Here is a 15122-nt window from a genome sequence, read left to right on the forward strand (position 1 = left end):
CAGCATAGTGAGAATCCATTTCTGATTTGGACTATTTGGGGCACAGCAATAAAAATAGAGAAAATAAATGATATACTTATCAAACAGAAAGTAACACGCCTACCTTATTTTAAAGCACTGACCTGAAATAAAGATCACCAAAAAAATCACTACACCCCCCAACACAAAAATTTACCAAAGCGGAGAAAATAAATGGGGTGATTAATGCCTAAGTATATTTACTGTATTTTTAACCTAATAAAATAGTAACATCAGCAATTAGCTTTACGTATTTTTTTCATTTTTTATAACAATCGTGTTTTGTTTAAAATAATTGAAGCTATAAATGTCCACATATACAGTACCATAAGAACTCCAAGCAACCCTCAGAACCCAAACTGGTCCTATTACCTTGGTGCTGTCTAGTAAGCTGGTTACACTAACAAAGGGAAAATAAAACAAAAAATACTTTTCTACAAACTTGTGTGAGCAAATTGCAACAGAACTGGCATTACAGTTCACGCTAAATTGAGAAGTCCTATAGAAACACTGCGTGCCTTGCAGCAATGTACTGCTGCCGTGCAAGAGTGATCCAGTGCCCAAGCTCACGGCAACATTAAAACTTCAAAGGCTATTACTACATCTGCAGGAACAGTCTGCCTCACTGAAATTTTATGAAGGACAAGGCAGGTTGAGGTAAAAACAGGATGTCCAAAACCAGACACAAAGTTTACAAAGACACAAGTGCAAAAAAATTACACTTCATCTGTTAAATAGGAGGATTAAAAGGGCTCCTTCTATTTAACCTGAGATGGCGTGCATAAACTACCACTGAAGGGAAAGAAAATGAGTCCCTTGCTCAAGGAACAGTTCTTCTGGCCTAGCGTGAATGTAAGGTACAGGACTACTTAATAAATTGTGATGTTGCTCAGAAACGAAGAAGTGGGAGCAAGCGTGGAAGAATTAATTTACATATTTGTATAGAGTTGATATGCAACATGTATCATTCTCAAGAACACCTTTATTCCCGATTTTTTTTTTTCCTAAGTCCCCAAGCTTCTTGTTAGAATTACGGTATACTTTCTATGCCTGCATGATTCTCCATTGTTTAGGATCCCTGTATGTGTGGACATATTTATTACTCATTTGTGGTAGCCACTTTCAATAAACAGAATTCTGATCTTAGTAAAAGGCAGAGTTCGGAATATTGCTAGCATTAACATTGGTTGTTCAAAGATAAGGGAATTCCTCCACACTGCAAAAAGGGTCCTATACAGACCACAGGTATAGCCAAACTCATGGCTAATTGTAAATTCTGTTATAACACTGTATGCTCAGCAAGTAACAACACAACTAACTTAAGAGGCAACTTTATTTACATCAGCATTTAAGGGAAATAATATTGCTATAGTGAATAAGACAACTTGGTATTTTAAAGCCAACTGTGACTAAAAACATTAATTATAAGCCTATGTGTGTTAAATTTCAGCTTGTGGCTATTGTAAATGAGGACAGTTTACATGTACTTAGTAGGCGAAAATGAGATTAAGCTACTATTTTATATTCCAGACACTAGATATATCCCAAACTTTTGGACCGTGTTATGCAAAGAGAATCCTACAAGGTGGTAACCCAGGTTATATTTCCAAATAGGTATTTATCTCACAAAAGCAGCATACTTTATGAAGTATTCACATACTGAGTGGGACAATGGCTGTATACTACAATTTAGTCTCAAAAACACCTATGAAAGAGAGACAGTAGGGAAAATTACTGGCTAGGTACATTGCTGCGTCTTCCTTGAACTTAAAAGGTACTACTGTGGGCTTTTGCATTACGCTTGCTTGTATAGAAGGCTGTTCTTGCCATTCCCAGAAGAATTAATAACCTTGAATATCAAAACACCAAAGCATTCTTCTCCTGCCTCCCCGCCACCCCTGCCGTGCTGGAAGAAACATAAAATCGTCCTTGTATCAAACTGCACATCTGATAATTATCTGAGCTTGACTAGCTCTGATGAGATGTATTTTTTCTAAACTGTTAGATGCTGCTGCTTTAAAACTCTTGATGAATTTCTGCTTCAGGGTATCTGCATTTCCCTGCTGAATGATGTTTCCATTGTGTAACTTGCATCTTAGCTTCAAATACACTGGAATCCATTTGAATGAAAAGCCCCAAATGAGTAATAGCTATTAAAATTTCCAGACCAAAACAAAAACAAGACCCACATCAAGGCATAGTTAAGGTTGAAAAGGAATATTAGTTACTGAAGGTATAAAGCATAATGGCATATTGTATAAAGCATGTTATAAATTATCCCCAAAGTAAACATTCCAAAAAACCCAGGAAACTCAGGATTAAGGATAAAAACTTAAAAGAAATCCAAACATCTTGAATTATTGAAATGCAGTACGAAAAACCTCCAAAACAAACTTAGATCAGCCCTGCAGCGGCGCCATGTTGTAAGGCAACAATTATGATTAATGCATTTTAGTATCTGCGGCCCTAAATTAAGCTAACTCATATTTCAGAGATACTAATTTTTCATCTTGGTCCTTTGCAGGCAGCAAGTGACTAGGACAAGCAATAGATGGCAAGCAGGAGAAAAACAGCACTATGTAAACTTCTTGTTAGTTTCATAATTTCACTGCCTGTTTGTAATTTGACTACTTAGAAATATAAAATGTTCATCATAACTGAAGCTATGAGTAAAATATTTTTGTATCATGCACAAATGGTTTCTTCAGGGTGAGAAGAAACCATTTCTGGCTGGGCCAGTAAAACTAAACCAGGAATGGCTCCATTAAATTTAGTAACTTGTTAAAATGGCTCCATTAAATTTAGTAACTTGTTAAAAGATCATCAAATGGGATTTCAATTCTTAAAATTAAATATGGAAATGAAAATCTGAGATGCAAACTTCTTATAAGGCATAGGTTACCCATTTAATCTAAGAGGACAGAACTTTTCTATGGAACAATAAGAAAAAGAGATTAATGTTTGCCAAACAATTCAATCCCCCAAACACTCCTTCATTTTTTAAATTGTTTTATTGCAGTTGGATAATGGAGATAAATACCTAAGAGCAAAATCCAGTAAAAGTCACATTTATTTTAATTTTGGAACAATTCTCCAAACTGGTTGTGTTTTATGATAACGAACAAAAAGTTAAGCTACATTTCAGAACATTTTGTTCCTGAAAACTGGTCAGACAGGTGGGAAATATTAAAGTACTACAAATTAAATGAATAATTTTCCACTCCGGCTCTGTTTCCCAAATTGAACAAGTCCAAGTGAAAGAAACCATGACTTTTTCTGCTTTGGAGATGCATATCAGCTGGCGATGCACTTCAAGCTATATTAATTTGATTAAAAAGTTTATCCTTAATAACCTGAGACATCAATCCATGTATAGCTTCTATGGTGGTCTTGCAGCTGAAAAACAAGCATAAATTCAATGTTGGCTAAACACCGAACTCAACTGTCATTTTATTTGAAGATATTCAGCTGTTTTGGAAGTTCAGGGTGCCCATAACCCCATGAATCTTCCCAACTGCCCAGAAAGGAAAAGTCACACACAGCAATTTAGCCATTGTTGCCAATAGCTTTGAAAAGCCAACTGACCAGCTCTAGATACACAAAGACCAACCCCAGAAAACTTCTCTGTCTAGTAGTTTAGGACATCTTACATTAACAATAGAAAATGAGAGCTGTGGTCATCTGAACAGAAAATTCCCCCAAAATCCTAGGGGATGAGAGCTACCAGCTTCTATCAATACCTGAAGGCTCTCCTTGTTCTCTACCTGATCTCCTTTGCCCAAGCTCAGGCCAGTAGCACACAGTAACCAGAGCTCCTCGGGGGAACTGTTTTACAGGGAACATTCAAGGAAGAGTTTATAGACCTCATCAGGTAAAAACGTGTAATACGTATGTTTTTCAAAAAATAAAAAACACCACATGAAAAGCCACAGCTGAGAAGATACCTCCTGATTCAAGTTTCATTCTATGCCTGGCTTAGGGGAATGTACTGTCAAACTAACAAAAATATCTCAAAACAGAATAGGCCAATACAAAAGATATATCATCCCCAAAGACATGAAGAGTAAGGACAAACTTCTCCAGATTATAGATCAAGCAATTCTAGGCAAAGGAGGCCAGTTTGGAGCACAGTTTGGCCAATGAATATGTACTCTTATAAAACTGCTCTCAGTAACGTGTATGCACAGAAATGGTACATTTCATATAGCCAAGCGTAAGTAGCTTTATGCTAATGTCTTACAATCTTTTCCACTAAAACAAGTACACCCAATCAACATATTTATTCAGTTTTTAGCAAACTTTGCAACCTTATTTACCCTCACAGTAATTTAGGTGTCAATGAATCAATTGTTCTGGTGCCCCTCCCCTGGATACAACTCGCTGTCTTCTCTTTTCTTAGGACAGATGACTTCATCTCTTCAAGGAATGATTATTAGTTGAAGAAAAATGTGCATCTTTAAAAGTGTTATAATTAATTCTGGGAACTACGGTAGCCTATGTTACACAGGAAAGCACCACAGAAGAAAGAAAACAGCAATCTTTTCTAGTCTTACAATTTATAAACTAAGAAGAAAAACAGGAAAGAAAAACGTCTGCAAATGCTGCAAGAAACAGTAATGATTGGGTGATGCAAAAATACTTTTTAATTTCTTAAAATTTGAAAATAGAATGCTGTCAATCTTTTGGGTCACCATATACATGAAAATCAAAGGCAAAACAGGTCAGCAACCCCCTCCTTCTAGTATCTTTAAAGTGTTGCTCTTGTAACTGTTTCACAGCAGGAACTGGAAAGTATCACTTAAAATGAATTAGCAACAGCCTTAACTTCATTGCAAGGGTGCTCTGCAAGTGAAGTTGTCTAAAAGGGTATTAGCTTCTACAAAGCCAAAACAAAACAAAAAAACAACCCACCCAGTGTTTGTTAGAGCTTGTAACTTTCCATAACAAGGACACAGAACACACTGGCACAAGAGCATCTCTTCTACTTAGTAATGACCATATTACATTTGTGTGCGTTCCCCCCACTGCCTACGGTGAAAAAAACCCTTGACCAACAGCAGTGTTTCAGACTCCTACTCTTTAAGGCAAAGTCTGCGTTCAGCTGAGTTGTACTGAGCAAGATCTTCCTAGACCTGCCCAAAGTCATTTATTTAAAAATCAGTCTCTTTACACAAGGCTTCCTTTTTTTTCCCCCTTTTTTTTCCACCCACTATTAAACTTATTACTCATTTGGTACCTCAAAAATCAGAATTTGTTCCTTAGTAAAGTTTGTACTGTGACACATACTGCCAACAGGAAGGAAAACAAACAAACAAACAAAAACCAATGAAAATAAAATTATTCCAGATAAAAAGATGAGAAAGAGCACCAGAAACCTACAAATCTGAAAATTGGAACATCCCAGATTTTATTCTATTTTTGCTGTATGTTCCAAGTGATTCTATAGAGCTATTCCTTATTAAACCGAGTCATATCTCACTCTGAACATTTTTTAAGGAGCATGCAGGTGAGTCTTATGTATGCCTGTATTCTCCATAGATGGCCCAGAGATTATATTAGCAGGTACTTTTTGTTTTTTGGAGTTTAAAATGCACCAAATACATTGTTAACAGCCCAAGATACTGTATGAATTCTGTTGGATATTACTACTCCTTGTTAAGAAGATTTTACTCAGTAAAAATGGTGACTATAACACTATATATTCTAAGCACATGTATCACTTGACTGTTCGTTTGGAGAGAGATGTATTTGTGAGACGCCATTTATGTTCACTTTTATACTTCAAAACAACAAAACAAACAAACAAACAAGAGAGAGAATTACAAACAAGCATGTAAGGAACACTAAGGGAAAACACTACGATTTCTTCGAAATAATGCTCTGTACCCCATGATCGTAATTTCGTTAACAGACAATTAAAAGCTGGTAATAGTATTTGCTGTCAGGCAAGGTAGTGAAATGTAAAGGCTGCAATTTCTGTAACTAGCTTCTTAAAAAAAAGAAAAACACAAAAAGCAAACCAAAAAAGCCATCCTTCCCCATCTGTGGGAAAAAAAAGATGTATTCAGAATTAAGAAAAAAAATGAAGTTCTTGATTTTTAAACAGAAGTATTATACAAGTATTTTCTTAAACCTTCAAAAATAACTGGTCTTATTTGGAGTATCTCATTTTTATCTAGAATGTAATCATTCTTATCCATAATCTTTTAGGTTACAATTTAATTGGTAGGTTACTGTTAAAGTCTTGGTTATAAAAGTTTAAAACAAAATAACACCTTTTTTTACAGGTAATTCATTCATTATCTTACCTGTCTCTTGTTGCTTTAGCAAGTTTGTCTTCTGATTTCTTATCGTGAGTTTCTAAACCCAGCATAAAACTGCCCCGGCCAAGCTGAGCTTCTGACTGTTCTAGTTTTTCAGACAAATCAAAGACCTGGCCAGTGGTGTAGTCAGCATTCTTAGGAGAAAGAGAGCAATAAACATATTGAATTCTAAGCTATAAATTCAAACACTTATATACAAAAATCAACGACACCTGAAAAGAGTCTGAAGTACTGCACATTTTGACCTGTATCTGCAGTTTCAGTACTACAGAACACGAGCGTTCGTGAGTGGTGGTTGAGAGAGCAGGAGCTGAACAGCTGAGAAATACTCAGACTGAAATTGGCACCCACCTTTCACCCACTCCCTAAGTAACGGGACCAAGAAAGTGAAAGTAAAACTCAGCCGATTTTGGCTCAGAGAAATGTTTTCAAATTGGCTTTTGCAGAAGGAAGGTTTTGATGCTGCACTGTTCCACTGAAGATCTACCTTTGGTTTTTATCTTGCCACCTCATTTTAACAGTTCCATCTATTAGGCATTAAAAAAAACAGCCATAAAAGAAGTATTTACTTATTCACGGGCATTATTTTAAGGTGTGCTATTCGGTACAATGCTGTCACGTGATGTAAGGTTAAAGGTAAACAGTTTGTCTTAAACAAGACAAAATCTAAATTTATACAGAACTCAGTTAAATTACACATAAGTTATTCCCACCTTTTGAAGAACAAATATAAGGAAAATTTAAATATTTATGATTAAGGAAACCTTCCTTTATTGCTTAAATGTGACAAACAGAACCTTAATGTGGAATCTGTATGACCTATCAGCGTCCCATTAATCGATTTACAGTACAGGGTCTGGCTTTCAGCACTAACTAAACGTATGCACAAAATAACAGACTATGGTACTTACAGTAAGCAAACTTGAAGAACTGAGAGTGTTCACCCAGTACTTGTTCCACAAAAGCTCAAGCAATTTACGATCCAAAGATGATTTAAAGTAAGAGACTTCTAAAGCATAATACCTTTGAAAACAAACATGCACACAAAATAAGCTTCCATGTATCTTGTTTGGTTCTGACACCCAAATGACATCCCTCTGAAAAAGTCCTTATCAGTGGCAAGTATCTGCAGAAATTCAGAGCACTAAACAATAAGTTACCACCAGTTCCAATTCTAACTCTACAAGATATTCTGTAAGTATTTCACTTAGAGCTTTAATGCAGGTTTACATTATCCCCATGCATACGCTGTGTTCTATTTAGGAGACTGCAGGTGTTTTTATTAATTTCCTAACAACTTTTTGTACAATGCAATGATGTCCCATGCTTGGGATCTTCAGTACGTTAATTTTTTTCAGTAGATGACTGATTTCATGTATCTCACCTCTAATTCCATTTGATAACAATACATGTTACTAACAGACAAATAATCTTATCACGTTTATTCTGAATGTCAGGGCTTACTGATGCTACAGAATTCACAAGAAATGACAAAGCAGATACAAAGCCGAATTATGCAAAATCATTTGTGTAAGCGAATTACAGCAACATGAAAACTATATGTTAGATTTTATTTTGATTAGGAAATTCAGAGGGGTAGTAACAGACCTATTATATTTTCATTTCTCTGGAAAGTTACTTTGCTTGGCATTTCTGTATGAGATTGCATCTGCAACAACAATGCTTTACAATCTACCAACACACCATGCTTTAATATTTCTGTGATAGAAAGTCTTAAATAGACTATCGTTATGTGACAGATAGCCTTATTTCACATATGCTAAGAAAAATGAAGTCAGTTGGTTTAAAGAAATGCGTGCCAGATTCAAAGTAAGAAATCCAATTCATGTGAGAAATCAAGTAATGAACTTAAAAAAGACTGAATGGAAGCAGTTTCACACTGGACATTAAGTATCAACTAAGGGAGAGAAGTTTGATTAATATTATCCAGACTGTTACTACAAAGTGATCAGTAGTCACTGGCATTCCAAACAGAATGGCTTTAAAAAATAGCTTTTACAGAATCCCAGCATCATCTAGGTTGCAAGACACCTCAAAGAGAACTCAGCTTCCCAACAAACACTGCCAACTTAAATAAATAAATAAATAAAATCAACAAACAAATTATTTGTTAAAGCACCTCTAATAAGGAAAGGATAAAACATAAGCTTCCTCTCATACATAGAGGTGTGGATTTATGGGCAATGCCAGATTTACAATGACTACTCTGAAATGACAGAAACAGTACAGTTCAACAAAGATTTCTGTATTGCTACTGTTCTGTATCTTTCTCAAATTATATAAGAAAATCATTTCTTATTTAAGTTCATCTCTTCAGGGTCAAGCTCTACATGAACTATAAATGCACTGAAGAACAGATACCCATGCACCAAAACCATTAAAAAAAAAATAGGCAACAGCCTCCAAGACATGCTGGTGTCAATGAGATCTTTAAGTTTTCCATACCCAGTTGCTTAAGCTGTACGGCTTGTCAAACATCTGAACACAAACGAAACCAGGCTCTGTTACTGGAAGCAGCGGTCCCAGCGTTCCCTGTCTGTTCTTCCCAAACACTTCACAATCACCATCTGCCTCTGTTTTCCACCCTACCAGAGCTTAACCAGCAAGAATGTGTGTGTGTCACAAGTTGGATCAGATCAGGAGACTGACCTGGCAAAACAAGCGCCTTGTCAAGTATGTAAATGTACGTATGGAGTAAGGAACACACAGCTGGGGATAGAAGAACGGTTAAAATTAAACTGCCTTTTCATGGAAACTAAGCTAGCAGGAGAGACGAAGCAGCAGTGCTTCCTGCTGCTGATGTTATCCGCGAAGCAGCCACCTTCCAATACTACCAGAAACATGATGGAAAAACTGCAGCCATGTAACTGTAGGATTAAGAGATGCACTGCAGTTGCCACTGTTCAGAAGAGAAGCAAGACACGTCTACCTAGCCCTATTGCTATATCTACATCTGACCCTTTCCTCCTTGCCCTAAGAAAGCACCACCACTTAAAAATGTTCAAGAACCAGCTGCTAAAGCTTTTAACCAAGTTAAACGTAACTTCACCTTTAAAACACTTCTCCTTTTAAGCATCTTCTGATAAATGACAGTTACACTCTTCCACAAAACCAACACTGCTAAAGCAACAAAGAACTTCAAGATTTGAAACACTCCAAGAAATGCAGCTCTCCATAATGAATCACTAAGCTAAATAAATAATAAAAAAGAGAAGTTAGTAATTTTTATGTTACTTACTGTTTACAATGTACACCAAAGTCTTCTATTTTATTAAGTGGAATAGTTTGATATTCAGAGGGACCTTCATCCGGAGGCTTATACCCCTAAAATTAAACAAAGAAAGGGCAAAGACGACATAGTAAGATTGGGACTTCTCAAAATGACTAAGCTCTTTGAAAGCACTTCACAAAGTTCTCGTTTATGCAAAGGAAGATACTTTCCTAAGGTAAATGAAATTTCCCCTGGTAGCCTGAAATTTGGGTGTACATTTGGCTTTACTAGAAGTTACTGTATTTGCAGGTCTATTGAAAAGCACGTTGGAAGCAATCTGGTGGTCATAGTTCAGCTTTTGTGACAGTTATGTGGCATGTTATGATTAGATCATTTCTTAGATCAGAGAAATGAAGAGTTTCTAAGATGAGACTTCTCTATCTTTCTTGGATGTGATTTCAATCCTCCTTGGAAAGAAGATATAAGGTATGAGAAGAGGGAAAAAACATCCCTTGAACATGCCCTAGGTATACCTAAAACTTCAGTTACTTACTTAGTACAGATGGTGCCCCTCACAGCTACTGATTAGGCAGGAACCGCTCACAGAAAGTTTCCTAACAAATACCCTTCATGCATTTATGAATACCATTCGTGCAAATACAAAATGTGCATTTTCTAAATAGGATTTGGTTTTCAGGCACAGGATTCTTCTCTGTGCAAATACTCAATGCATTTATGAAACGTTTTTGCCGACTAAGACGAATACTCTTCTGAATCACATATCTAAGGAGATCTTTTGTATATTTATCAACAAAACTAATGCTTGAATGCAACTGGGAACCTCTCCTAAACATTTTGTTAATTACAGTTTTACTGAATGACAGACTAATGTTCTTGATAAGCCAACGATAACTGGAAGTTTGAACGATACAGCTGAATTTTATTAGACTGAAGTAAAATAGCACAATTATATGAGTCAGAAGTATCGACAAAAGACTGCATTTGGAGATCTAGATCTCCAATATTTACGTGATTTCTTATTTTTTAGCCCAACTTTTCCATGTTAATTAACCTCTTTTGTACATTATTTTGTGGAGATTCATAATATTTAAAAGATTTAAGTAGAAAGTTTCAAATGGTATTTTTCTAAAATGAAAAGCAAATTACAACACATAATATCAAAATTTTAGTAGCATGTTTTAGGCCTAAAAATTATAGAAAAATATTAACAAATACTTTAATGAATGTCACCTAGAATGATATCCATTATAAAACTTCTTTATTGACATATGTAATTTTAGGACAGCTTTCTTATCTAGACAGTCTATTTGATTTAAGACTGCCAAAAATCTATGAACAACATAATAGAAGTCAATCTTTCTAAAGGTAATCAATATCCAAAGGCACCCAATAACCAGCATATCAGCATGTCTTCTAGAATGAACAATGATATATAGCACAGCAAAGTAAATCGAACTGTTAGATGAACAAACCACTAATCTTTACAAACAATCAATTACTTATTTAAAGACAGTTTATTGATCACGCACTAGATTATTTTAAGTATTTACCTTAGGATATGTCCTAAATGCACCAAGATTCACTTTTCCTGCAGATATTGTTCTTGTTGGATCAATCTGTAAAATATAAGCCATGCTTGTTATGTAACACTTTATGAATTATTGCAGGCATAAATTAATAGTAATTGCATTTCAGAAGCATAATTAGTGCAAATTGGTTTAGTTTAGTCATTAGCAGTACTTTTTCCAGTTGGCATCCATTGGTGTGAGATTCTAAACAGAGAGAGTATCAATGGCTATGGGCCATTTTTTCAAACTCATTTCCTCTCTTTCCCAAATACTTTAAAGAAATCCCACTTAGAGCAAGCAACAAACCATAGTAAAAATCAACCTTTTAATATTATAACCGCTAGAGCTAAGAAAGAACATTGTGAAACCTACTGTATTTTGGTGGAAGAAAAAAAAAAGACTAACAAAGGAGCCTCCTTGATAACACATTTATTAATACTCTGCTGTAACTTAGAAGTAATTAAAAAAAAAAAAAGAATGAAAAAGAAAAGAAAAAAAAGAAAAAGCAGGTCCCAAGGGAAATGTTCTGTATCTGTGAAATGATGTCATAACATAGAGGAACTCATATGCTGGAAATACTTCTCAGGGGGGATCTATCCTTGTGTAATGTAATTCTACCATCAGAGTTATATCTTTTCTTTCTCACTAACTTCAGTCTTTTTTCCCCTTATTGCCTTCAGAAGCAGCAGTTGTACAAGTCATACTTGTAAGGTTTACTTCCATTTAAAATGTGATCTGATGCCTGGAAGAACTGAAGGGCCTGAAGAATTTCTTCAGATTTTTTCTACAAAGACTTCCTAGAATCTTCTACCTTATACTATGCCATTCATTTAATCTAAAAGGCATTTTAGCTTCAAAGTAACAGGACTCTGTAAACATGCTTTCCTCCACTCCTACGGAAAAGGCAACTAAGAGAACAAAACCAGATTTTTGTTATATTGTAGGAGCTTGAATATGGATTACTCAATGAATTGCTGCAGAAGTACCATCCTCAAGTTTAGGGTAGCATATAGAGTTGTGCATAACTACAACATCTGGAACAGTGCAGTGAAAACAGCCTCAATGAACAGGACTACTGGTCTGACCAGCATCTGGCCAACAAAGCAGAAGGGTTGAAACTGATTTAAGTGTTGGATCTAACACTTCCATCACACACAACACACACTACTAGACTGTTCATAGACAAAAACCCTAAAGTTATTCCCCTCTCAGTGTAATTTGCTTTGCAGTTTAATCAACTATCAGACAGTACTTACAACCACTGCTACAAAGGGTTCTTGGAATTGCTGATTAAGCATCTGAGTACTGACATCGATCCCAGAGAGCCAGCAGCCGTAGCCAGGGTGACTGTGATACCAGCCAATTGCATTTTCTAGACGACCAACCTAGCAGCAGGGAAGGAAAACAAATCCAGTGTTAATATCCATCTTTCAAGTGTCGGCTGCCCTCTGCTGGGCCTGCCAGCATACGACAACGCAGTGGCAATAACGAATGTACACAAGAGTCTGCTGTGCTAACTTAATAATAAATATACAGCTTATTTTGCTGAATTATTTTCTAGAAACCATACATTATGTAGTATTTGCTGTTACAGCTACTGTATGCTGTTATATACTACCACAAAACAAAGAATTTCAGCTCCAAGGACCCACTAACAACTTCACTGAGAGCTGAAATACAGAGGAGACTCCACATGCTGAGATAAGTAAACAAAGCCTTGTCAGCGTGGACATTTTTTTAGGGTCAATATGATGCAAGTATATATAATCTCATATAATGTATAGTAAGTTCACAGAGAATAAATGTTCACTATTTAGTACAGAGTTAGTCTCAGAGGCATATAATGAGATCATTGGCAGGTTTGAAAAATAGCAACTTAAAAAGATGCATATTTTTGACCACCTGAAATGACAGAATTCATTGCCACAGTACGCTGTGAAAGCCAAAAGGTGATTTTTTGAGATTTTTAGAAGCAGAAAAACCTCACAGTAGAAGTTTCTAAGTAATACTGCTGGATAACTCTTAAATTACGCTCCCACCCCGCCCCCCCCCCCCCAAAAGAAAAAAAAAAAAAAAACAACAAAACAAAACAAAAAAGCAAGCAAGCAAGCAAGCAACAAGCAACAACAACAACAAAACACCATGGTTCATCAAGGAGAACGAACACCCACTGCACCTAAGTTTATTGTAATTCATCAGGATTTGCTTATTGGCTGTTCGTTATTGAATTGAATGATTTTAGTCTGACTACCCTACATGCCAGTTTTTAACTGAGCGTTTTATGTTTCAATATATCAGCTGCTTGATCTTGCCAAGTACTAAGTACGTCGGGATGAGGCAGAACATACAAACTACCTACTGAAATGAATGTTTATTTTGTTTTTGAACTGGTGAATAATATTTATATTTTCTTACAACTCTAATTTAAGAGAGTCAAAAAGAACAACAGCACACTAAAGCACATATATTATTTTTCAAAGCCAACTAACGCTTTTTTTTTTAAACCATGGCTATATCAGATCCTGCCGATAGAGAAGCAAATAACTGGAACATTGGCTTCTGTAAAGTACCTATTCAGGGGGATATTATCAACTTGCAATCTACTAAAAAAAGTTATTCCAGGCACAACTGCTTGCCAAAATCAAATGTGAACAGTCAGCATGCAAACTCTGTCAGAGCACCAGTAAAGCTGAATTACTGTATTTCCACACAAGTTCAATTTCAAAATAGTGAAACTATACATGAAACTCCACAATACCAACAACTAGAAAAAATGTTTCCTATCATACGGGTGCTCCCATATAAAGCTGGACTGTTTTCAAAATCTAATGAAGTAATTGTATATAGACATACTCATATTATGCTATATACTTATTAAATTGAAACCCATTATTTCTACCTAAGAACTGGATAGTATAAAGACACATCTTTAGATAAAAACACCTTTTCTTATTCCATACTTGTCTGCAATGTTAAAATCATGACGTTTATAGTTTCCAGATAAAATTAACCAGTTTAAGTATTTTGAAATTTTCTCATAAACAGGGATGACAAATAACTTTCCTACCCCTCCAAGACAAAAGCCCTAGAATATACTTTCTTTTGTATTGTTTACTTTTTTCTGACATTATGATTCAGCTTAATTCACATTTATTTAAATATCTTTAACTAGATATAAAGCTGTGAATATAAGTACAACTCTCCAAAATGACCCAAGTACTTGCTCTGTTATCTCCAGCGACTTGGTAAAGGCCCTCTCGTTTTAGCTGGTTTATAATACTTCTGGGATTAAAGGAAAATCAAAGGATAAACTAGGCCTCAAACTATTTGAGCATGGACAGTTAAGAGGGATTTCAGTGCTTATTCATGGTGTAAGATTGCCCTGTACTGGAAGAAGCAGAGCAGGAGGTACCCTGATATACCAGCATGCTGGTTTCTAGATCTGCCACAGAGCTTGTTTGTATTTCTGTCACCCTTCTGCCTGTGAAATTTTTTACGGCATACTCAGGCTTAACCTGACATGCCTAGGAGTACGAGGTGAGGAAGAGGGGACAGACTTCGAATTAGTTACCCAAATTTCTGAATTATAAATCTGGATAATTAGGCCCTGCTGAAAGTTATTTATTCCTGCAGTGGCTTTTTCCTCCAAAAATGTATTTTGTTTACAATTATGGAAAAACAGCAGAGTCGCTAAGCAGTGAGACTTTAGAAAGCAAGAAGGTGCGAACAAGCATCATATTCCTGATCTATAAATAATGAAGTATTTTGATGAGAAAATTACTAAGCTATAATTAATTTCACATACTGTTTTTAGAGAAGACATGTCAGATATTTTAGAAACATGCCCCCTTCTTGTTCCCCTGACAAGCCACCAGCTCCAGCCACAAAAACACCTCCTGAGCAACACAAGTCATGAGGAAGGAGTAACGCAAGTTGTGAGGAAGGAGTAACGCAAGTTGT

The 15122-nt window shown here is 35.8% G+C and overlaps 1 protein-coding gene and 1 long non-coding RNA gene across 2 annotated transcripts in view; one reads left to right on the plus strand and one right to left on the minus strand.

The window, feature by feature from the left end:
- Positions 1–4246, plus strand: part of LOC118161971 — a 19264-nt gene extending 15018 nt beyond the window's left edge. Inside the window, exon 3 of the long non-coding RNA XR_004748240.1 lies at positions 4109–4246. This is a non-coding gene — a long non-coding RNA (uncharacterized LOC118161971). The remainder of the gene's footprint in view (positions 1–4108) is intronic.
- Positions 3011–15122, minus strand: part of COPS5 (COP9 signalosome subunit 5) — a 12910-nt gene continuing 798 nt past the window's right edge. The window contains exons 3-8 of the mRNA XM_035317803.1: positions 12419–12547; positions 11145–11210; positions 9601–9686; positions 7253–7364; positions 6327–6475; positions 3011–3414 (exon numbers count right to left, since the gene is read on the minus strand). Of these exons, the coding sequence (XP_035173694.1) occupies positions 3330–3414; positions 6327–6475; positions 7253–7364; positions 9601–9686; positions 11145–11210; positions 12419–12547 (627 nt within the window). The 3' untranslated portion in view covers positions 3011–3329. The remainder of the gene's footprint in view (positions 3415–6326; positions 6476–7252; positions 7365–9600; positions 9687–11144; positions 11211–12418; positions 12548–15122) is intronic.

This window comes from Oxyura jamaicensis, chromosome 2 (genome assembly GCF_011077185.1).
Source record: "Oxyura jamaicensis isolate SHBP4307 breed ruddy duck chromosome 2, BPBGC_Ojam_1.0, whole genome shotgun sequence".
In the NCBI taxonomy this organism is placed as follows: Eukaryota; Metazoa; Chordata; class Aves; order Anseriformes; family Anatidae; genus Oxyura; species Oxyura jamaicensis.